Source organism: Salvelinus alpinus, chromosome 26, assembly GCF_045679555.1.
Source record: "Salvelinus alpinus chromosome 26, SLU_Salpinus.1, whole genome shotgun sequence".
Classification (NCBI taxonomy): domain Eukaryota; kingdom Metazoa; phylum Chordata; class Actinopteri; order Salmoniformes; family Salmonidae; genus Salvelinus; species Salvelinus alpinus.
This window is the reverse complement of record NC_092111.1, coordinates 44,128,922-44,153,674: the sequence shown is the minus strand read 5'-3', so window position 1 is coordinate 44,153,674 and position 24,753 is coordinate 44,128,922. Positions and strand designations below refer to the sequence as shown.

The window sequence follows — 24,753 nt, the reverse complement described above, 5'->3', positions numbered from 1 at the left end:
TTGGATGCAGGTGGACAGATCTGAGGTAGGGTGCTCTGTCGTTAGACCGGCCAAATGCAAATGGGGGCCTTAATTATGTTGAATTTCTTCATGTGTTTGACTCCGCAGGGTGAAAGAGAGAGGAGGGATGGAGGGATGGAGGGATGGTTGGATGGAGGTTCACCAGCCCTGAGGAAACACAAGGCTAATACCTGATTATCACCCTGTACCCTCTGAGAGAGATGGAGGGAGGAGAAGAGGGGGAGAGCGTGTGTGTCTGGGATTCGCAGATTGACCTTGATTGTCACGACTCATGTCCTTGAGGCAGAACTGAGTGATTTCCCCTTAGATAGGCCAGCTGCAAAGTCGAAATTGGTTATATTTGTAAAAATAAAAATGAAGGTTAGGGTTAGGGTTAATCGGGTTAGCAGTGTGTATCAGGTTAGGGTTAGGGTTAATCGGGTTAGCAGTGTGTATCAGGTTAGGGTTAGGGTTAATCGGGTTAGCAGTGTGTATCAGGTTAGGGTTAGGGTTAATCGGGTTAGCAGTGTGTATAGGGTTAGGGTTAGGGTTAATCGGGTTAGCAGTGTGTATAGGGTTAGGGTTAGGGTTAATCGGGTTAGCAGTGTGTATCAGGTTAGGGTTAGGGTTAATCGGGTTAGCAGTGTGTATAGGGTTAGGGTTAGGGTTAATCGGGTTAGCAGTGTGTATAGGGTTAGGGTTAGGGTTAATCGGGTTAGCAGTGTGTATCAGGTTAGGGTTAGGGTTAATCGGGTTAGCAGTGTGTATAGGGTTAGGGTTAATCGGGTTAGCAGTGTGTATTAAGTTAGGGTTAATCGGGTTAGCAGTGTGTATAAGGTTAGGGTTAGGGTTAATCGGGTTAGCAGTGTGTATAGGGTTAGGGTTAATCGGGTTAGCAGTGTGTATTAAGTTAGGGTTAATCGGGTTAGCAGTGTGTATAGGGTTAGGGTTAATCGGGTTAGCAGTGTGTATTAAGTTAGGGTTAATCGGGTTAGCAGTGTGTATAGGGTTAGGGTTAATCGGGTTAGCAGTGTGTATAGGGTTAGGGTTAATCGGGTTAGCAGTGTGTATAGGGTTAGGGTTAATCGGGTTAGCAGTGTGTATTAAGTTAGGGTTAATCGGGTTAGCAGTGTGTATTAAGTTAGGGTTAATCGGGTTAGCAGTGTGTATCAGGTTAGGGTTTATCGGGTTACTGGTGTTTATAAGGTTCGGGTTAAGGTAAGATGTGATGGCTTTGTTCCAGCTAAGGGTTAGTGGTGCCTCCAGAACAAAGACTCTAACCTGAGTCCCTAACCCTGAGTTCGAGAGAGAGAGAGAGAGAAAGAGCGCGAGAGCGAGAGAGAGAGAGAGAGAGCGAGAGAGAGAGAGAGAGAGAGAGAGAGAGAGAGAGAGAGAGAGAGAGAGAGAGAGAGAGAGAGAGAGAGAGAGAGAGAGAGAGAGAGAGCGAGAGCGAGAGAGAGAGAGAGAGAGAGACGTAGATGTTGTGTCAGGGTAAGGAGTGTAATACTCTGTCCATTCCTGAGAGTGGAAATATGTGTCTGAGACATACAAAGGACAACATAATGAACTCTCCCCATTATATCAGACAATTACTGGGAGGTTTCCGAGAGGATGAAGTGTCCCTAGAAGCTAATACATTAGATTATGGATATGTTACGCTGATCCTAGATCTGTGCCTAAGGGCAACTACTACCAGGAGTGAAGGACGTAGACAGGCTTTCTCACCGTAGTCTTTGGGCACGGACACCGAGTACAGACATGTCCGAGCACTGCTGTAGTTGCCAGGGTAACCGGGAGACAGGACCACACCCTCCAACCCCGAATACTGCCCTCCACACAGAGCTAGAAGGAGGGAGGGAGAGACAGACAGACAGACAGAGAGACACACACAGACAGACAGACAGAGACAGAGAGACACACACAGACAGACAGACAGACAGAGACAGAGAGACAGAGAGACAGAGAGACAGAGAGAGAGACAGAGAGAGAGACAGAGAGAGAGACAGAGAGAGAGACAGAGAGAGAGACAGAGAGAGAGACAGAGAGAGAGACAGAGAGAGAGACAGAGAGAGAGACAGAGAGAGAGACAGAGAGAGAGACAGAGAGACAGAGAGAGAGACAGAGAGAGAGAGAGACAGAGAGAGAGACAGACAGACAGACAGACAGACAGACAGACAGACAGACAGACAGACAGACAGACAGACAGACAGACAGACAGACAGACAGACAGACAGACAGACAGACAGACAGACAGACAGACAGACAGACAGACAGACAGACAGACAGACAGACAGACAGACAGACAGACAGATTCATTAGAGATATTCCATTTCTCTGTTTTCCTTCCACCATTCTCTCGTTCCATCGTTGTTAAAGCCTTGTCTGTCGCCGGCTCGGCTGCTGGGTGTCCCTGGTGTTGGCTTGAGTGAAATTGCAATGTTTACTAAGTGTTTCTCTGGGTTAGCTTGGAGAGATGAGGCTTGAACTGTCTCTCTCTCTCTATATATATATATATACAGTACATACACTGCTCAAAAAAATTAAGGGAACACTAAAATAACACATCCTAGATCTGAATGAATGAAATATTCTTATTAAATACTTTTTTCTTTACATAGTTGAATGTGCTGACAACAAAATCACACAAAAATGATCAGTGGAAATCAAATTTATCAACCCACGCAGGTCTGGATTTGGAATCACACTCAAAATTAAAGTGGAAAACCACACTACAGGCTGATCCAACTTTGATGTAATGTCCTTAAAACAAGTCAAAATGAGGCTCAGTAGTGTGTGTGGCCTCCACGTGCCTGTATGACCTCCCTACAACGCCTGGGCATGCTCCTGATGAGGTGGTGGATGGTCTCCTGAGGGATCTCCTCCCAGACCTGGACTAAAGCATCCGCCAACTCCTGGACAGTCTGTGGTGCAACGTGGCGTTGGTGAATTGAGCGAGACATGATGTCCCAGATGTGCTCAATTGGATTCAGGTCTGGGGAACGGGCGGGCCAGTCCATAGCATCAATGCCTTCTTCTTGCAGGAACTGTTGACACACTCCAGCCACATGAGGTCTAGCATTGTCTTGCATTAGGAGGAACCCAGGGCCAACCGCACCAGCATATGGTCTCACAAGGGGTCTGAGGATCTCATCTCGGTACCTAATGGCAGTCAGGCTACCTCTGGCGAGCACATGGAGGGCTGTGCGGCCCCCCAAAGAAATGCCACCCCACACCATGACTGACCCACCGCCAAACCGGTCATGCTGGAGGATATTGCAGGCAGCAGAACGTTCTCCACGGCGTCTCCAGACTCTGTCACGTCTGTCACATGTGCTCATGTGCTCAGTGTGAACCTGCTTTCATCTGTGAAGAGCACAGGGCGCCAGTGGCGAATTTGCCAATCTTGGTGTTCTCTGGCAAATGCCAAACGTCCTGCACGGTGTTGGGCTGTAAGCACAACCCCCACCTGTGGACGTCGGGCCCTCATACCACCCTCATGGAGTCTGTTTCTGACCGTTTGAGCAGACACATGCACATTTGTGGCCCGCTGGAGGTCATTTTGCAGGGCTCTGGCAGTGCTCCTCCTGCTCCTCCTTGCACAAAGGCGGAGGTAGCGGTTCTGCTGCTGGGTTGTTGCCCTCCTACGGCCTCCTCCACATCTCCTGATGTACTGGCCTGTCTCCTGGTAGCGCCTCCATGCTCTGGACACTACGCTGACAGACACAGCAAACCTTCTTGCCACAGCTCGCATTGATGTGCCATTCTGGATGAGCTGCACTACCTGAACCACTTGTGTGGGTTGTAGACTCCGTCTCATGCTACCACTAGAGTGAAAGCACCGCCAGCATTCAAAAGTGACTAAAACATCAGCCAGGAAGCATAGGAACTGAGAAGTGGTCTGTGATCACCACCTGCAGAACCACTCCTTTATTGGGGGTGTCTTGCTAATTGCCTATAATTTCCACCTGTTGTCTATTCCATTTGCACAACAGCATGTGAAATGTATTGTCAATCAGTGTTGCTTCCTAAGTGGACAGTTTGATTTCACAGAAGTGTGATTGACTTGGAGTTACATTGTGTTGTTTAAGTGTTCCCTTTATTTTTTTGAGCAGTGTATATATATATATATTTATTTCTTATTTTCTTGTGCTATTTTCACAGCGTTATGGGCGCATTAGCTGGCACGAAAGGGTTGAGTTTTGATGAACATCAAAACTATGAAATAACACATATGGAATCATGTAGTAACCAAAAAAAGTGTCAAATAAATCAAAATATATTTTATATTTGAGATTCTTCAAAGTAGCCACCCTTTGCATTGATGGCATGTTTGCACATTCTTGGCATTCTCTCAACCAACTTCATGAGATAGTCACCTGGAATGCATTTCACTTAACAGGTGTGCCGCCTTAAAAGTTAATTTGTGGGATTTCTTTCCTTCTTAATGCGGGGTAGACAGAAGATAGCCCTATTTGGTAAAAGACCAAGTCCATATTATGGAAAGAACAGCTCAAATAAGCAAAGAGAAACGACAGTCCATCATTAAGACATGAAGGTCAGTCAATCTGGAAATGTTAAGAACTTTGAACGTTTCTTCAAGTGTAGTTACAAAAACCATCAAGTGCTATGATGAAACTGGCTCTAATGAGGACCGCCACAGGAAAGGAAGACCCAGAGTTACCTCTGCTGCAGAGGATAAGTTCATTAGAGTTACCAGCCTTAAAAATTGCAAACCAAATAAATGCTTCACAGAGTTCAAGTAACAGACACATATCAGTATCTACTGTTCAGAGGAGCATTCACGGTCAAATTGCTGCAAATAAAAAACTACTAAAGGACAGCAATAATAAGAAGAAACTTGCTTGGGCCAACACACATGAGCAATGGACATTAGACCAGTGGACATTGGTCCTTTGGTCTGGAGTCCAAAGTGGATATTTTTGGTTCCAACCGCCGTGTCTTTGTGAGACGTGTTGTGGGTGAACGGATGATCTCCGCGTGTGTATTTCCCACCGTAGAGCATGGAGGAGGAGGTGTGATGGTGTGGGGTAGCTTTGCTGGTGACACTGTCTGTGATTTATTTAGAATTCAAGGCACACTTAGCCAGCATGGCCACCACAGCATTCTGCAGCGATACGCCATCTCATCTGGTTTGGGCTTAGTGGGACTATCATTTGTTTTTCAACAGGACAATGACCCAACACACCTCCAGGCTGTGAATGAAGGAAAAGCAGCCAACAAATGTTCAGCATACGTGGGAACTTTTTCAAAACTGTTGGAAAAGCATTACAGGTGAAGCTGGTTGAGAGAATGCCAAGAATGTGCAAAGCTGTCATGAAGGCAGAGGCTGGCTATTTGATGGATCTAAAAAATAAAATATATTTTGATTTGTTTATCACTTCTTTTGGTTACTACATGATTCCAGATGTGTTATTTAATAGTTTTGACGTCTTCACTATTATTCTGCAACGTAGAAAATAGTAAAAATAAAGAAAAACCCTTGAATGTTATTTAACTTTTGACATCAACAACAGTCAGATCTGTATATATCATCACTTAATATGTTATTTATATATAAACCAGTTTCGTCATTAATGTTCTAGATGTATGTATTTTTTATAATTTTATAATTTATAATTTATATTTATATAATTGCTTGTACTTATAAAGTGACTCAATAAAAACAATTGTTCACAAAAATATTTTGGTATGTTACTATGATATCAGTTTTTTAACACTAATTAAAAAAACATTTTGATATGTTACCTATGCAGATGTTATTATTTGGACTGGGGGGTGTTTGTGTCTGACCCCATGATGCAGGTGTTGGTACATTACCTATGCAGATGGGTTTTTGGACTGGGGGGTGTTTGTGTCTGACCCCATGATGCAGGTGTTGGTACATTACCTATGCAGATGGGTTTTTGGACTGGGGGGTGTTTGTGTCTGACCCCATGATGCAGGTGTTGGTACATTACCTATGCAGATGGGTTTTTGGACTGGGGGGTGTTTGTGTCTGACCCCATGATGCAGGTGTTGGTACATTACCTATGCAGATGGGTTTTTGGACTGGGGGGTGTTTGTGTCTGACCCCATGATGCAGGTGTTGGTACATTACCTATGCAGATGGGTTTGTGTTTGTTCCAGGAGGGCTTGCTGTCTGACCCCATGATGCAGGTCAAAGTGGGGTCTCCCTCCAGAGTATATCCACTATCACAGTAGTAGGTGGTGGTTGAACCCAGCTTCAAGTCAGCTCCAACCCTGGTACCGTTCCTCACCACCCCCGGCTCAAAGCATGACTCTCTAGGGTTCTCTGAGAGAGAGAAAGAGAGAGAGAGAGAGAGAGAGGAAACACAGTGGAAGATGTGTTAATCAGACTAGATAAGAATAATAAAACAAGCTTTGATTTCAAGGGATATCTGTGGAGAGGGACAGCGAGTTAGTTGGTCAAAACTAGACAGAATGAGACAAGAAAACCAGGCTCAAAGTATGACTCTCTATGGTTCTCTGTGGATGGAGAGAGAGAGACAGGGTGGTAGATGTCTAACTCTATGGTTCTCTGTGGATGGAGAGAGAGAGACAGGGTGGTAGATGTCTAACTCTATGGTTCTCTGTGGATGGAGAGAGAGAGACAGGATGGTAGATGTCGAACTATATGGTTCTCTGTGGATGGAGAGAGAGAGACAGGGTGGTAGATGTCGAACTATATGGTTCTCTGTGGATGGAGAGAGAGAGACAGGGTGGTAGATGTCGAACTATATGGTTCTCTGTGGATGGAGAGAGAGAGACAGGGTGGTAGATGTCGAACTATATGGTTCTCTGTGGATGGAGAGAGAGAGACAGGGTGGTAGATGTCTAACTCTATGGTTCTCTGTGGATGGAGAGAGAGAGACAGGGTGGTAGATGTCGAACTCTATGGTTCTCTGTGGATGGAGAGAGAGAGACAGGGTGGTAGATGTCGAACTATATGGTTCTCTGTGGATGGAGAGAGAGAGACAGGGTGGTAGATGTCGAACTATATGGTTCTCTGTGGATGGAGAGAGAGAGACAGGGTGGTAGATGTCGAACTATATGGTTCTCTGTGGATGGAGAGAGAGACAGTGGTAGAGTTAGTTTGTTAATCAGACTTCAGTATCAGGCTGAAGACCCCAATATAATACTAATAAGAAAATACAGAAAAAATACAATCCCACAAGAAACTTGACAAGATATGAAACAGGACAATATGACGGATTATATAGCTGCAGATATGCAGCTGCAGAAACGAACTGTGGCTGGTGTGGGGACTGAAGACAAATGATGTGATTTGAGTCATTCAATTTGTTTTTGGTTCATTTATTTTCCGTATGTGTCTCCATCTCTCCATCTCTCATCCCCACCCTCCTACTCTCCATCCCTCCATCTCTCCCTCCCTCTAGCATTGGCAGTACCTCTCCCTCCTCCTCTCCATCCCTCCATCTCTCCATCTCTCATCCCCACCCTCCTCCTCTCCCTCCCTCCCTCTAGCATTGACAGTACCCTCTCATCTTTGGCTGAAAGAGGTAGAGAGGCAAATAAACATGATCCCTCCACCTCTCCTTCCCCCTCACTCACCGCCTGTAACTGGTAAAGGTAGGGAGGTAGACACACAGAGACACAGACAGACAGACAGACAGACAGACAGACAGACAGACAGACAGACAGACAGACAGACAGACAGACAGACAGACAGACAGACAGACAGACAGTCCAGACAGACAGACAGACAGACAGACAGACAGACAGACAGACAGACAGACAGACAGACAGGCAGGGAGGCAGGCAGACAGACAGACAGACAGACAGGTAAAGGAATGTAATTGAGGCATATATCTAGCCCAAGGTCTGCTGACTACACACAACTGTCCTTCTCAGCACTCAGCCAGTACTGCTGTGTGTGTGTGTGTGTGTGTGTGTGTGTGTGTGTGTGTGTGTGTGTGTGTGTGTGTGTGTGTGTGTGTGTGTGTGTGTGTGTGTGTGTGTGTGTGTGTGTGTGTGTGTGTGTGTGTGTGTGTGTGTGTGTGTGTGTGTGTGTGTGTGTGTGTGTGTGTGTGTGTGTGTGTGTGTGTGTTTGTGTGTGTGTGTGTGTGTGTGTGCAGCAGACGGTACAATGCTCCTAGCTAGAGCCCTGAACCACAGATCAATCAATACAGAATATAAACACAGCAGAGAAACACCCAGCTCCATTTATCTTCAACACATCAGACTTAATATTAACGTTACTAGTGGAATGTAGATCTAACGACCTCACCTTGAGAAAAACAAATGCTGTGTTCGATTTGTACAAATAATGACCACAGACAGACTGGTCAGTGTTTTCCTAAACATTAAACGCAAGTAAGGTCAATTCAAAGTTGTTGTGATTTGTTGCAAATGAGCCGTCTTGTTACGGTTGATAATGTTGTTGTTTGTATAGTAAGATGAAGGGTTGCATATTCTCCATGCAGATGGAGGTCTGTTAGTCAGGCGGCTTCCCTCTCCATGCAGATGGAGGTCTGTTAGCCAGGTGGCTTCCCTCTCCATGCAGATGGAGTTCTGTTAGACATATGGCTTCCCTCTACATGCAGATGGAGGTCTGTTAGACATATGGCTTCCCTCTCCATGCAGATGGAGGTCTGTTAGTCAGGCGGCTTCCCTCTCCATGCAGATGGAGGTCTGTTAGCCAGGCGGCTTCCCTCTCCATGCAGATGGAGGTCTGTTAGCCAGGCGGCTTCCCTCTCCATGCAGATGGAGGTCTGCTAGTCAGGTGGCTTCCCTCTCCATGCAGATGGAGGTCTGCTAGCCAGGCGGCTTCCCTCTCCATGCAGATGGAGGTATGTTAGTCAGGCGGCTTCCCTCTCCATGCAGATGGAGGTCTGTTAGACATATGGCTTCCCTCTACATGCAGATGGAGGTCTGTTAGCCAGGCGGCTTCCCTCTCCATGCAGATGGAGGTCTGCTAGTCAGGTGGCTTCCCTCTCCATGCAGATGGAGGTCTGTTAGACATATGGCTTCCCTCTACATGCAGATGGAGGTCTGTTAGACATATGGCTTCCCTCTCCATGCAGATGGAGGTCTGTTAGTCAGGCGGCTTCCCTCTCCATGCAGATGGAGGTCTGTTAGCCAGGCGGCTTCCCTCTCCATGCAGATGGAGGTCTGTTAGCCAGGCGGCTTCCCTCTCCATGCAGATGGAGGTCTGCTAGTCAGGTGGCTTCCCTCTCCATGCAGATGGAGGTCTGCTAGCCAGGCGGCTTCCCTCTCCATGCAGATGGAGGTCTGTTAGTCAGGCGGCTTCCCTCTCCATGCAGATGGAGGTATGTTAGTCAGGCGGCTTCCCTCTCCATGCAGATGGAGGTCTGTTAGCCAGGTGGCTTCCCTCTCCATGCAGATGGAGGTCTGTTAGTCAGGCGGCTTCCCTCTCCATGCAGATGGAGGTCTGTTAGTCATGCGGCTTCCCTCTCCATGCAGATGGAGGTCTGTTAGACAGGCGGCTTCCCTCTCCATGCAGATGGAGGTCTGTTAGCCAGGGGGCTTCCCTCTCCATGCAGATGGAGGTCTGCTAGTCAGGTGGCTTCCCTCTCCATGCAGATGGAGGTCTGTTAGTCAGGCGGCTTCCCTCTCCATGCAGATGGAGGTCTGTTAGTCAGGCGGCTTCCCTCTCCATGCAGATGGAGGTCTGTTAGCCAGGTGGCTTCCCTCTCCATGCAGATGGAGGTCTGTTAGTCAGGCGGCTTCCCTCTCAATGCAGATGGAGGTCTGTTAGTCATGCGGCTTCCCTCTCCATGCAGATGGAGGTCTGTTAGACAGGCGGCTTCCCTCTCCATGCAGATGGAGGTCTGTTAGACATATGGCTTCCCTCTACATGCAGATGGAGGTCTGTTAGCCAGGTGGCTTCCCTCTCCATGCAGATGAAGGTCTGTTAGACAGGCGGCTTCCCTCTCCATGCAGATGGATGTCTGTTAGTCAGGTGGCTTCCCTCTCCATGCAGATGGAGGTCTGTTATTCAGATGGCTTCCCTCTCCATGCAGATGGAGGTCTGTTAGCCAGGTGGCTTCCCTCTCCATGCAGATGGAGGTCTGTTAGACATATGGATTCCCTCTCCATGCAGATGGAGTTCTGTTAAACAGGTGGCTTCCCTCTCCATGCAGATGGAGGTCTGTTAGACATATGCCTTCCCTCTCCATGCAGATGGAGTTCTGTTAGACAGGTGTCTTCCCTCTCCATGCAGATGGAGGTCTGTTAGCCAGGCGGCTCCCCTCTACATGCAGATGGAGGTCTGTTAGCCAGGTGGCTTCCCTCTCCATGCAGATGGAGGTATGTTAGACATATGGCTTCCCTCTACATGCAGATTGATGTCTGTTAGTCATGCAGCTTCCCTCTCCATGCAGATGGAGGTATGTTAGTCATGCGGCTTCCCTCTCCATGCAGATGGAGGTCTGCTAGCCAGGCGGCTTCCCTCTCCATGCAGATGGAGGTCTGTTAGTCAGGCGGCTTCCCTCTACATGCAGATGGAGGTCTGTTAGTCAGGCGGCTTCCCTCTCCATGCAGATGGAGGTCTGTTAGTCAGGTGGCTTCCCTCTCCATGCAGATGGAGGTCTGTTAGTCAGGTGGCTTCCCTCTCCATGCAGATGGAGGTCTGTTAGTCAGGTGGCTTCCCTCTCCATGCAGATGGAGGTCTGTTAGTCAGGTGGCTTCCCTCTCCATGCAGATGGAGGTCTGTTAGCCAGGTGGCTTCCCTCTCCATGCAGATGGAGGTCTGTTAGACATATGGATTCCCTCTCCATGCAGATGGAGTTCTGTTAAACAGGTGGCTTCCCTCTCCATGCAGATGGAGGTCTGTTAGACATATGCCTTCCCTCTCCATGCAGATGGAGTTCTGTTAGACAGGTGTCTTCCCTCTCCATGCAGATGGAGGTCTGTTAGCCAGGCGGCTCCCCTCTAAATGCAGATGGAGGTCTGTTAGCCAGGTGGCTTCCCTCTCCATGCAGATGGAGGTATGTTAGACATATGGCTTCCCTCTACATGCAGATTGATGTCTGTTAGTCATGCGGCTTCCCTCTCCATGCAGATGGAGGTCTGCTAGCCAGGCGGCTTCCCTCTCCATGCAGATGGAGGTCTGTTAGTCAGGCGGCTTCCCTCTCCATGCAGATGGAGGTCTGTTAGTCAGGCGGCTTCCCTCTCCATGCAGATGGAGGTCTGTTAGCCAATGTGGCTTCCCTCTCCATGCAGATGGAGGTCTGTTAGTCAGGCGGCTTCCCTCTCCATGCAGATGGAGGTCTGTTAGTCATGCGGCTTCCCTCTCCATGCAGATGGAGGTCTGTTAGACAGGCGGCTTCCCTCTCCATGCAGATGGAGGTCTGTTAGACATATGGCTTCCCTCTACATGCAGATGGAGGTCTGTTAGCCAGGTGGCTTCCCTCTCCATGCAGATGAAGGTCTGTTAGACAGGCGGCTTCCCTCTCCATGCAGATGGATGTCTGTTATTCAGGTGGCTTCCCTCTCCATGCAGATGGAGGTCTGTTATTCAGATGGCTTCCCTCTCCATGCAGATGGAGGTCTGTTAGCCAGGTGGCTTCCCTCTCCATGCAGATGGAGGTCTGTTAGACATATGGATTCCCTCTCCATGCAGATGGAGTTCTGTTAGACACGTGGCTTCCCTCTCCATGCAGATGGAGGTCTGTTAGACATATGCCTTCCCTTTCCATGCAGATGGAGTTCTGTTAGACAGGTGTCTTCCCTCTCCATGCAGATGGAGGTCTGCTAGCCAGGCGGCTCCCCTCTACATGCAGATGGAGGTCTGTTAGCCAGGTGGCTTCCCTCTCCATGCAGATGGAGGTATGTTAGACATATGGCTTCCCTCTACATGCAGATTGATGTCTGTTAGTCAGATTGCTTCCCTCTCCATGCAGATGGAGGTCTGTTAGACATATGGCTTCCCTCTCCATGCAGATGGAGGTATGTTAGTCAGGTGGCTTCCCTCTCCATGCAGATGGAGGTCTGTTAGTCAGGTGGCTTCCCTCTCCATGCAGATGGAGGTCTGTTAGTCAGGTGGCTTCCCTCTCCATGCAGATGGAGGTCTGTTAGTCAGGTGGCTTCCCTCTCCATGCAGATGGAGGTCTGTTAGTCAGGTGGCTTCCCTCTCCATGCAGATGGAGGTCTGTTAGTCATGCAGCTTCCCTCTCCATGCAGATGGAGGTCTGTTAGTCATGCGGCTTCCCTCTCCATGCAGATGGAGGTCTGTTAGTCAGGTGGCTTCCCACTCCATGCAGATGGAGGTCTGTTAGTCATGCGGCTTCCCTCTCCATGCAGATGGAGGTCTGTTAGCCAGGCGGCTTCCCTCTCTGCTGTTCATGGCTCAACACACAGACAGACAGACACAGCACTAAAACACGTGTGCCTTCTGTGTGAGTGAGTGAGTGAGTGAGTGAGTGAGTGAGTGAGTGAGTGAGTGAGTGAGTGAGTGAATGAGTGAGCGGGTGTGTGTATTTGTGGTAGTGGACTTTGGAACGTCTTCAATGATTATGCTTCCCTAACTCGTGGAAATTCTACTCTTGACCACAGTTACAAGCCTTTTCGACAAGGGTATAAGGCCCTCTCTCGTCCTCCTGTTGGCAAATCTGACCATGACTCCATCTTGCTTCACCCCGCCTACAAATAAAACTCAAGAGGGAAGTGCCAGTAGTCAGGTCTGTACTGCATTGGTCTGACCAATCAGAATTCACGCTCCAAGACTGTTTTGTCCACGTGGACAGGAATATGTTGCGGGTCGCCTCTAGAGATAACGTCAAAGAATACGCCTAATCAATCACCGGATTCATAAAAAAATGCATAGATGATGTGTTAGTCTTTCAAAATGCAGCATTGTAGGAAAACTGAAAGAGAGAGATGCTGTTTATAAAAAGGGCAAGGTGACAATAGTTTTGTAAAACAGTACAGATACGACCTACACAGATCAATCAAGATGGCGAAACACAAGTATAGGGACAAAGTGGAGGAGGAATTCAGCGGGTCGGACATGAGGCATATGTGAATTGGGCTCCTTACGATTACGGATCACAAAAAGAAAGCCAGCCACATTGCGGTCACCAACGCAACCCTACCAGACGAGCTAAACACCTTTTTTATCACGATTCAAGCACAATGACCCCGAGGAAAGCCGCCGAGGAAAGCCGCCGATGACAACGTGGGCTACACACTCACGGTCTCCGTTGAGGACGTACTATGTAAGTCTTTCAAAACGTGTTAACCCTCGCACGGCTTCCGGCCCAGATGGCATCCATAGCCGTGCCCCTCAGAGCATGTTCAGACCAGCTGGCTGTTGTGTTCTCTGACATTTTCGATCTCTCCCTAGCTCAGGACCCTCTACCCACCTGCTTCAAGATGACGTGGTTCTTAGATGAATCATTTGGTTGTAATTCCATTGGTTACCTTCAGATGACCCCAGGGACAGAGTGGCCCACACACATTGACTATGACACTTCTAAATATTAGAGCAATCACTAGTATAAACCATTCTTCTGAATGACCTCATTACTGAGCTCAATGTTGATTGCATGTTTCTCACTGAAACCTGGCTGTCATCAGACTGCAGTGCTCTTATTGAAGCCTCCGCCCCCCTCCACAGACTACAGCTTTTCATACTCTATCAGAAAAAAGGGTGAAAGGGTGTGGGGACAGCCTCCATTTTTACTAATGCCCTCAGTTGTAAGGATATCTAATTTGTCAACTTTGTGTCTGTTGAGCATCATGCTGTACTGTCTAAATGTTAGCCACCAGTGCTAGCCATAACCCTGTATACGCTACCAAAGCACTGCCCCACTTTAGTTTTAGATTTCTCTGAACTATTGTCTATTGTCCTTGAGAACTATGATCATTGTGTTGGGTGATTTTAATATTCATGTTGACAAAGAGACCGACTCCAAGGCCATTGAATTTAGGAATATGTTGAGCTCTATGGACTTTATCCAACATGTTGCTGGGCCCACACATAACCACAGCCATACTCTGGACCTGGTTATTACCAAGGGGATTTCTACTGGGCCCACCCATAACCACAGCCATACTCTGGACCTGGTTATTACCAAGGGGCTTTCTACTGGGCCCACCCATAACCACAGCCATACTCTGGACCTGGTTATTACCAAGGGTCTTTCTATTGGGCCCACCCATAACCACAGCCATACTCTGGACCTGGTTATTACCAAGGGGCTTTCTACTGGGCCCACCCATAACCACAGCCATACTCTGGACCTGGTTATTACCAAGGGGCTTTCTACTGGGCCCACCCATAACCACAGCCATACTCTGGACCTGGTTATTACCGAGGGGCTTTCTACTGGGCCCACCCATAACCACAGCCATACTCTGGACCTGGTTATTACCAAGGGGCTTTCTACTGGGCCCACCCATAACCACAGCCATACTCTGGACCTGGTTATTACCGAGGGGCTTTCTACTGGGCCCACCCATAACCACAGCCATACTCTGGACCTGGTTATTACCAAGGGGCTTTCTACTGGGCCCACCCATAACCACAGCCACACTCTGGACCTGTTTATTACCAAGGGGCTTTCTACTGGGCCCACCCATAACCACAGCCATACTCTGGACCTGGTTATTACCAAGGGGCTTTCTACTGGGCCCACCCATAACCACAGCCATACTCTGGACCTGGTTATTACCAAGGGGCTTTCTACTGGGCCCACCCATAACCACAGCCATACTCTGGACCTGGTTATTACCGAGGGGCTTTCTACTGGGCCCACCCATAACCACAGCCATACTCTGGACCTGGTTATTACCAAGGGGCTTTCTACTGGGCCCACCCATAACCACAGCCATACTCTGGACCTGGTTATTACCGAGGGGCTTTCTACTGGGCCCACCCATAACCACAGCCATACTCTGGACCTGGTTATTACCAAGGGGCTTTCTACTGGGCCCACCCATAACCACAGCCACACTCTGGACCTGTTTATTACCAAGGGGCTTTCTACTGGGCCCACCCATAACCACAGCCATACTCTGGACCTGGTTATTACCAAGGGGCTTTCTACTGGGCCCACCCATAACCACAGCCATACTCTGGACCTGGTTATTACCAAGGGGCTTTCTACTGACATATCCTCTATTGTTGATGTTGCTTTCTCTGATCACCACTGTGGATTTATAGTACCTTGTTGCCCATAGCACCGGGTAATACAGAACCCATTATTAAGAAATGCTATCTGACCTCTGAAGTTGCTACAGATTTTATTGAGTGTCTGAACAATATTCCACCGCCTTTTCTGCCTTCCTCTTGTGATGATTTTAGTTGATAACTTTAATAGCAAATGAAGGGCAACCATTGATGCCATAGCTCCAGTAAAGTTGACAAAGGACACATCCAAATGGAGAGCCCCTTGGATGAGTGGGGAAACTAATCAATTAAAGACAATTACAGTTGCAGGTCCATTATGATATTCTGAGAGCGCAACTTGGCATTTATAACAAGGCAATTAGAAATGGCAGATGGGCTCATTTTACTAAAATTATCACTAATAATCAGAATAATTAAAGTGTTCATCTCGAACATTGATGACCTGATAAATCCTACCCCCCCACACACACTCTCCCCCACATCTAAAAAATGTGACGCCAATTGCACACTTCCTCAAAACTTGAGATGTCTGTAGCGTTGTGTTGTGTGACAAAACTGCAGTGATTAGTTTCCCCACTCATCCAAGGGGCTCTCCATTTGGATGTGTCCTACTGTGAACCATCAGATCCTCCTCTCCACCCTCTCCGAGTTGGGCATCTCCGGCGCGGCCCACGCTTGGATTGCGTCCTACCTGACAGGTCGCTCCTACCAGGTGGCGTGGCGAGAATCTGTCTCCTCACCACGTGCTCTCACCACTGGTGTCCCCCAGGGCTCTGTTCTAGGCCCTCTCCTATTCTCGCTATACACCAAGTCACTTGGCTCTGTCATAACCTCACATGGTCTCTCCTATCATTGCTATGCAGACGACACACAACTAATCTTCTCCTTTCCCCCTTCTGATGACCAGGTGGCGAATCGCATCTCTGCATGTCTGGCAGACATATCAGTGTGGATGACGGATCACCACCTCAAGCTGAACCTCGGCAAGACGGAGCTGCTCTTCCTCCCGGGAAAGGACTGCCCGTTCCATGATCTCGCCATCACGGTTGACAACTCCATTGTGTCCTCCTCCCAGAGCGCTAAGAACCTTGGCGTGATCCTGGACAACACCCTGTCGTTCTCAACTAACATCAAGGCGGTGGCCCGTTCCTGTAGGTTCATGCTCTACAACATCCGCAGAGTACGACCCTGCCTCACACAGGAAGCGGCGCAGGTCCTAATCCAGGCACTTGTCATCTCCCGTCTGGATTACTGCAACTCGCTGTTGGCTGGGCTCCCTGCCTGTGCCATTAAACCCCTACAACTCATCCAGAACGCCGCAGCCCGTCTGGTGTTCAACCTTCCCAAGTTCTCTCACGTCACCCCGCTCCTCCGCTCTCTCCACTGGCTTCCAGTTGAAGCTCGCATCCGCTACAAGACCATGGTGCTTGCCTACGGAGCTGTGAGGGGAACGGCACCCCAGTACCTCCAGGCTCTGATCAGGCCCTACACCCAAACAAGGGCACTGCGTTCATCCACCTCTGGCCTGCTCGCCTCCCTACCACTGAGGAAGTACAGTTCCCGCTCAGCCCAGTCAAAACTGTTCGCTGCTCTGGCCCCCCAATGGTGGAACAAACTCCCTCACGACGCCAGGACAGCGGAGTCAATCACCACCTTCCGGAGACACCTGAAACCCCACCTCTTTAAGGAATACCTAGGATAGGATAAAGTAATCCTTCTCACCCCCCCCCCCCCCCCCTTAAAAGATTTAGATGCACTATTGTAAAGTGGCTGTTCCACTGGATGTCATAAGGTGAATGCACCAATTTGTCGCTCTGGATAAGAGCGTCTGCTAAATGACTTAAATGTAAATGTAATGTAAATGTTATTTTAAAACTGTTAATCCTAGATTCTAAACTCCCATATCTAATCCCACATTAGGAATGTGACCAAAATAGCTTTTTACCACCTGAGGAACATTGCCAAGGTGCAGCCGTTTCTCTCTCAGTCTGATACAGAGACTCATCCATACTTTTATTACAAGCAGGCTTGACCACTGTAATGCTCTCCTGTCTGGTCAACCCAAGAAAGCCATTGGTCACCTGCAAAACATACAGAATGCTGCAGCCTGGGTACTGACCAAGATTGGTTTTATTGGTTTTTAAATCAATCTATGATTGTTCACCCCAATACATGTCAGACATGCTTTAAGTGATGTACCCAGTAGGTCCCTCAGGTCCTCTGGCCTTTTAACTATCCCAAAGTCTAGGACCAAGAGACATGGAGAGACAGCCTTATAACTATCCCAAAGCCTAGGACCAAGAGGCATGGAGAGACAGCCTTTTAACTATCCCAAAGCCTAGGACCAAGAGGCATGGAGAGACAGCCTTTTAACTATCCCAAAGCCTAGGACCAAGAGGCATGGACAGGCAGCCTTTTAACTATCCCAAAGCCTAGGACCAAGAGGCATGGAGAGGCAGCCTTTTAACTATCCCAAAGCCTAGGACCAAGAGGAATGGACAGGCAGCCTTTTAACTATCCCAAAGCCTAGGACCAAGAGGCATGGACAGGCAGCCTTTTAACTATCCCAAAGTCCAGGACTAAGAGGCATGAAGAGACAGCCTTTTAACTATCCCAAAGCCTAGGACCAAGAGACATGGAGAGACAGCCTTATATCTATCCCAAAGCCTAGGACCAAGAGGCATGGAGAGACGGCCTTATAACTATCCCAAAGCCCAGGACCAAGAGACATGGAGAGGCAGCCTTTTAACTATCCCAAAGCCTTGGACCAAGAGGCATGGAGAGGCAGCCTTTACATATTATGCCCCCAGCCTCCGGAATAGCCTGCCAGAGAACCTGAGGGGGACCAAGAGACATGGAGAGACAGTCTTTAGTTGTTATGCCCCCAGTCTTTAGTTACTATGCCCCCAGCCTCTGGAATAGCCTGCCAGAGAACCTGAGGAGACCAAGAGGCATGGAGAGACAGTCTTTAATTATTATTCCCCCAGCCTCTGGAACAGCCAGAGACCCTGAGGGGGACCAAGAGACATGGAGAGACAGTCTTTAGTTACTATGCCCCCAGCCTCTGGAACAGCCAGAGACCCTGAGGGGACTGAAACCTTTATAGATTTGCTTTTCCTCAGTAGGCTTTTGACCCGTTCCGTTTTTATTGTTATTCTTTCGTTTTTTTATCCTCTTTCATTTGTTGTGTAGTAAATATTAAAGTTTTTATTTTCAGTGTTTTTATTCGTTTTGTTTCCTGTGAAGGATATTGTATTGCATTCCATGTCTGAAATGTGCTGTATCAATAAAGCTTTATTTATTAATGTCCACTATCATCCCAGTGCCCAAGAAAGGGCAAGTAACTGAACTGAATGACCAACAACCAGTAGCACTCACTTCCTTCATCATGAAGTGCTTTGAGAGGCTAGTTAATGACCATATCACCTCCTCCCTCCCCAACACACTCCACCCTCTCCAATTCATCTACCGCCCTGACAGATCCACGGACGACGCAATCGCCATTTCACTGCACACTGCCCTTTACCCACCTGGACAAGAGGAATGAATATGTGAGGACGCTGTTCATTGACTACAGCTCAGCATTCAATACCATAGTGTCCTATCAGCTCATTACAAAGCTCACAGCCCTGGGTCTGAACTCCTCCCTATGCATCTGAGTCCTGGACTTCCTGACGGGCCGCCCCCAGGTGGGGAAGCAAAGCAATATTACCTCCTCGACACTGATTCTCAACATGAGGGCCCCACAAGGGTGCGTCCTCAGTGCTCTCCTGTACTCCCTGTGTTCCCACGACTGACTGGCCTCACACTTCCAACTCCATCATCAAGTTCACTGACGACACGACAGTAGTAGGCCTCATTACCAACAACAACGAGGCAGTAGTAGGCCTCATTACCAACAACAACGAGGCAGCCTACACCGAGGAGGTAGGCACTCTGACAGTAGTGGGCCTCATTACCAACAACGACCAGACAGTCTACAGGGAGGAGGTAGACACTAGGCCGCGCTGGGGAACCTCTTCACTTATTAATCCCAGTTTCAGCTGTACCAGGAAGATGGCAGACAGCGTGTATGGCGTGGTGTGGGCGAGCTGTTTGCTGATGTCAACGTTGTGAACAGTGTCCAGTGGTGGTATGGGGAGGCATAAACTACAGGCAACCAACATAACTGCATTTTATCCACGACAATGTCCAACCCTCTCCTCTCTTTTCTTACCCTCTCCTCTCTTTTCTTACCCTCTCCTCTCTTTTCTTACCCTCTCCTCTCTTTTCTTACCCTCTCCTCTCTTTTCTTACCCTCTCCTCTCTTTTCTTACCCTCTCCTCTCTTTTCCTCTCATTTCCAACCCTCTTCTCTAATTTCCTAACCTCTCCTCTCTTTTCCTACCCTCTTCTCTCATTTCCTACCCTCTCCTCTCATTTCCTCTCCTTTCCTCTCCTCTCATTTCCTACCCTCTCCTCTCATTTCCTCTTCTCTCATTTTCTACCCTCTCCTCTCATTTCCTCTCCTCTCCTCTCATTTCCTCTCCTTTCCTCTCATTTCCAACCCTCTTCTCTAATTTCCTCTCCTCTCCTCTCTTTTCCTACCCTCTTCTCTCATTTCCAACCCTCTTCTCTAATTTCCTCTCCTCTCCTCTCCTCTCTTTTCCTACCCTCTCCTCTCATTTCCTCTCCTCTCCTCTCTTTTCCTACCCTCTTCTCTCATTTCCTAACCTCTCCTCTCTTTTCCTACCCTCTTCTCTCATTTCCTCTCCTCTCCTCTCTTTTCCTACCCTCTCCTCTCATTTCCTCTCCTCTCCTCTCTTTTCCTACCCTCTTCTCTCATTTCCTACCCTCTCCTCTCTTTTCCTCTCCTCGCCTCTCCTCCCATTTCCAACCCTCTCCTCTCATTTCCTCTCCTCTCATTTCCAACCCTCTTCTCTCATTTCCTACCCTCTCCTCTCATTTCCTACCCTCTCCTCTCCTCTCCTTTCCTCTCCTTTCCTTTCATTTCCTTTCCTTTCTACTCTCCTCCTCCATTACACAAACCCCTGTTTATAATATACTGCAGTGAAACAGTACTGTACTACCCCAGACGTGTGTTTCCCAAAAAAACAGAATGTTGACTTCAATGACCCCAAACAGAGGGTATAGGGCTAATATTGCCCTTTCATCTCTCCTTTCCTTTCATCTCTCCATTCCTTTCATCTCTCCTTTCCTTTAATGATCTTCCATTCTAAAACGGAATCCCGTATTCAACCAACGTGTATTGAAGTTCAGTAATACATTCTAAACTGTAATTACACCAGAGTTTACAAGCTACTCCCTTTCTTTTAGCGTTGCCTCCTCTGCCTCTGTAATGAGGCCTTTATAGATGCAGCGGTCTCTAGACTGTTAACCCAGGTCTTTAAACCCAAAGTCCCAACAGCCATCTTTTCACTTCAACTATGTTTTTAATCCTCTATTCCTGATGACAGATGTTCACTCACTGCAGAATCCCAACCCTCTGAGACTCAACCACAACACACAGACCAGTTAACGGACCCGTCAACCAACTGCTACACACACACACACACACACAGCGACCGACATCCACCCACACGGTAAAAAGGGGGCGCCTGTGATCTTGAATGCACTTTGAACGTCTGTGATCGTGTATAAACAGGGTGTACGGTACTGTACCGTCGCCTGTGATCAAACACGCCTAGACGGCGCTCCAAACAAAACCACAAAGCGGGGTCGGTCAGCGCAACCAACCACAGGAGTGTTTAACAACAAACGGCCGTTTGCTCTAATTTACCAGAAGCCTTTAGTGTGCAACAAGACGACAGGGACACATTGATCAAACAGAGCTTTAACACACACACACACACACACACACACACACACACACACACACACACACACACACACACACACACACACACACACACACACACACACACACACACACACACACACACACACACACACACACACACACACACACACACACACACACTCTACTTTCCCTCTCCCCCCTCTCTCTCTCGCCACCACTCCCTCTCTCCCTCTCCCCCCTCTCTCTCTCGCCACCACTCCCTCTCTCTCTCTCCCACCCCTCCCTCTCCCCCCTCTCTCTCTCGCCACCACTCCCTCTCTCTCTCTCCCACCCCTCTCTCTCCCCCCTCTCTCTCGCCACCACTCCCTCTCTCTCTCTCCCACCCCTCTCTCTCCCCCCTCTCTCTCTCGCCACCACTCCCTGTCTCTCTCTCCCACCTCTCTCTCTCTCTCCCCCCACCTCTCTCTCTCCCCAACACTCCCTCTCTCTCTCTCTCTCCCACCTCTCTCTCTCCCCAACACTTCCTCTCTCTCGTCCCTCTTTCTAACGCCCCAACTCTCTCGCTCTTTCTCTTTCTCGCCCCACCTCTCTCTTTCTCTCCCCTAATTTCTCTCTCTCTTCCCCACTTCTCATTCTCCATTACATTACCACAGAAGCACTTTACTCCTCCCACCACTAGAGGGCGGGCGACCTACCTGTGTACTGCAGGACGAAGCCGTTGCTGCTGAGCGATGCGTCGCTGCGGAAGGCGAGGAAGAGAGTGTTGGAGCTGCTCTCGATGCGGTCGGGGACGTCAGTACCATAAAAACTCCCCAACAGAGGGTGGAGGGAGTCAGGGCCGTCATAGATGTGGAGGAAGTCATAGCTGGGCTCCAGACTGAATCTGAACAACGCAGAGGAGGAAAATATATCATTGTGGAAATTTGAATATCGTAACATGTGTCTTTCATACCTAGCTAACATAATATGTGAATATTGTAACGTGTGTTTTGATCTGACCAGGGAATAACGTGGGTAAAGAGTATTCTAGACTATATAATCTGACCAGGGAATAACTTGGGTAAAGAGTATTCTAGACCATATAATCTGACCAGGGAATAACGAGGGTAAAGAGTATTCTAGACTATATAATCTGACCAGGGAATAACGAGAGTAAAGAGTATTCTAGACCATATAATCTGACCAGGGAATAACGAGGGTAAAGAGTATTCTAGACCATATAATCTGACCAGGGAATAACGAGAGTAAAGAGTATTCTAGACCATATAATCTGACCAGGGAATAACTTGGGTAAAGAGTATTCTAGACTATATAATCTGACCAGGGAATAACGAGGGTAAAGAGTATTCTAGACCATATAATCTGATCAGGGAATAACGAGGGTAAAGAGTATTCTAGACTATATAATCTGACCAGGGAATAACTTGGGTAAAGAGTATTCTAGACCATACAATCTGACCAGGGAATAACGTGGGTAAAGAGTATTCTAGACCATATAATCTGACCAGGGAATAACGAGAGTAAAGAGTATTCTAGACCATATAATCTGACCAGGGAATAACGAGGGTAAAGAGTATTCTAGACCATATAATCTGACCAGGGAATAACGAGAGTAAAGAGTATTCTAGACCATATAATCTGACCAGGGAATAACTTGGGTAAAGAGTATTCTAGACTATATAATCTGACCAGGGAATAACGAGGGTAAAGAGTATTCTAGACCATATAATCTGACCAGGGAATAACGAGGGTAAAGAGTATTCTAGGCTATATAATCTGACCAGGGAATAACGTGGGTAAAGAGTATTCTAGACCATATAATCTGACCAGGGAATAACGTGGGTAAAGGGTATTCTAGACTATATAATCTGACCAGGGAATAACGAGGGTAAAGAGTATTCTAGACCATATAATCTGACCAGGGAATAACTTGGGTAAAGAGTATTCTAGACCATATAATCTGACCAGGGAATAACGTGGGTAAAGAGTATTCTAGACCATATAATCTGACCAGGGAATAACATGGGTAAAGAGTATTCTAGACCATATAATCTGACCAGGGAATAACTTGGGTAAAGAGTATTCTAGACTATATAATCTGACCAGGGAATAACTTGGGTAAAGAGTATTCTAGACCATATAATCTGACCAGGGAATAACGTGGGTAAAGTGTATTCTAGACCATATAATCTGACCAGGGAATAACGTGGGTAAAGAGTATTCTAGACCATATAATCTGACCAGGGAATAACTTGGGTAAAGAGTATTCTAGACTATATAATCTGACCAGGGAATAACGTGGGTAAAGAGTATTCTAGACCATATAATCTGACCAGGGAATAACTTGGGTAAAGAGTATTCTAGACCATATAATCTGACCAGGGAATAACGAGAGTAAAGAGTATTCTAGACCATATAATCTGACCAGGGAATAACGAGGGTAAAGAGTATTCTAGACCATATAATCTGACCAGGGAATAACGAGGGTAAAGAGTATTCTAGACTATATAATCTGACCAGGGAATAACGAGGGTAAAGAGTATTCTAGACCATATAATCTGACCAGGGAATAACGAGGGTAAAGAGTATTCTAGACTATATAATCTGACCAGGGAATAACGAGGGTAAAGAGTATTCTAGACCATATAATCTGACCAGGGAATAACGAGGGTAAAGAGTATTCTAGACCATATAATCTGACCAGGGAATAACGAGGGTAAAGAGTATTCTAGACTATATAATCTGACCAGGGAATAACGAGGGTAAAGAGTATTCTAGACCATATAATCTGACCAGGGAATAACGAGAGTAAAGAGTATTCTAGACCATATAATCTGACCAGGGAATAACGAGGGTAAAGAGTATTCTAGACCATATAATCTGACCAGGGAATAACGAGGGTAAAGAGTATTCTAGACTATATAATCTGACCAGGGAATAACGAGGGTAAAGAGTATTCTAGACTATATAATCTGACCAGGGAATAACGAGGGTAAAGAGTATTCTAGACCATATAATCTGACCAGGGAATAACGAGGGTAAAGAGTATTCTAGACTATATAATCTGACCAGGGAATAACGAGGGTAAAGAATATTCTAGACCATATAATCTGACCAGGGAATAACGAGGGTAAAGAGTATTCTAGACTATATAATCTGACCAGGGAATAACGTGGGTGCTAACACACACATACATGATATAAATCAACAACATTGACATGCATGGTCTCTATGGGGGCGAATGCAAACGTCGATTTAAAGTCTCCCATTGGCAACAGTGCATAACAAAGTCAACATTTGAATGGAAGTTAGGATTTGCCTCCATGTGAGTATGTAATTAGTGTCATGCTCACAGGTTGAAGTTGACTGCGACAAAATTAAAGACTTTTAGTCGACGTCAAACGTTTATAATATCAATGCATTGTGTGTAGACTACGTGTGTACTCCATTAGTTCCCTGGGTAACACTCACTGGTTGAAATGGAGTGCGATGACATAGTCGGGAGTGACCGAGACAGTCCAGTCACACTCCCGCCCGTGGGGGTACGGCTCGGGGTACTCTGGAGACAGGATCAGCCCAGTGCGGCCTGTCAGGTTCCCCCCACACGGAGCTGGGATACAGGGAGAGAGGAGAGGAAACATGATGATAGAGAGAGAGAGGAGAGGAAACATGATGATACAGAGAGAGAGAGGAGAGGAAACATGATGATACAGAGAGAGGAGAGGAGAGGAAACATGATGATACAGGGAGAGAGGAGAGGAAACATGATGATACAGAGAGAGGAGAGGAGAGGAAACATGATGATACAGAGAGAGAGA

At 47.5% G+C, this 24,753-nt stretch overlaps 1 protein-coding gene across 1 annotated transcript in view; it reads right to left on the bottom strand.

The window, feature by feature from the left end:
- LOC139555342 (CUB and sushi domain-containing protein 2-like) overlaps positions 1–24,753 on the bottom strand; it is a 993,500-nt gene that overhangs the window by 320,781 nt on the left and 647,966 nt on the right. The window contains exons 30-33 of the mRNA XM_071369058.1: positions 24,407–24,545; positions 21,631–21,818; positions 6,119–6,313; positions 1,726–1,842 (exon numbers count right to left, since the gene is read on the bottom strand). Coding sequence (XP_071225159.1) covers positions 1,726–1,842; positions 6,119–6,313; positions 21,631–21,818; positions 24,407–24,545 — 639 coding nt within the window. The remainder of the gene's footprint in view (positions 1–1,725; positions 1,843–6,118; positions 6,314–21,630; positions 21,819–24,406; positions 24,546–24,753) is intronic.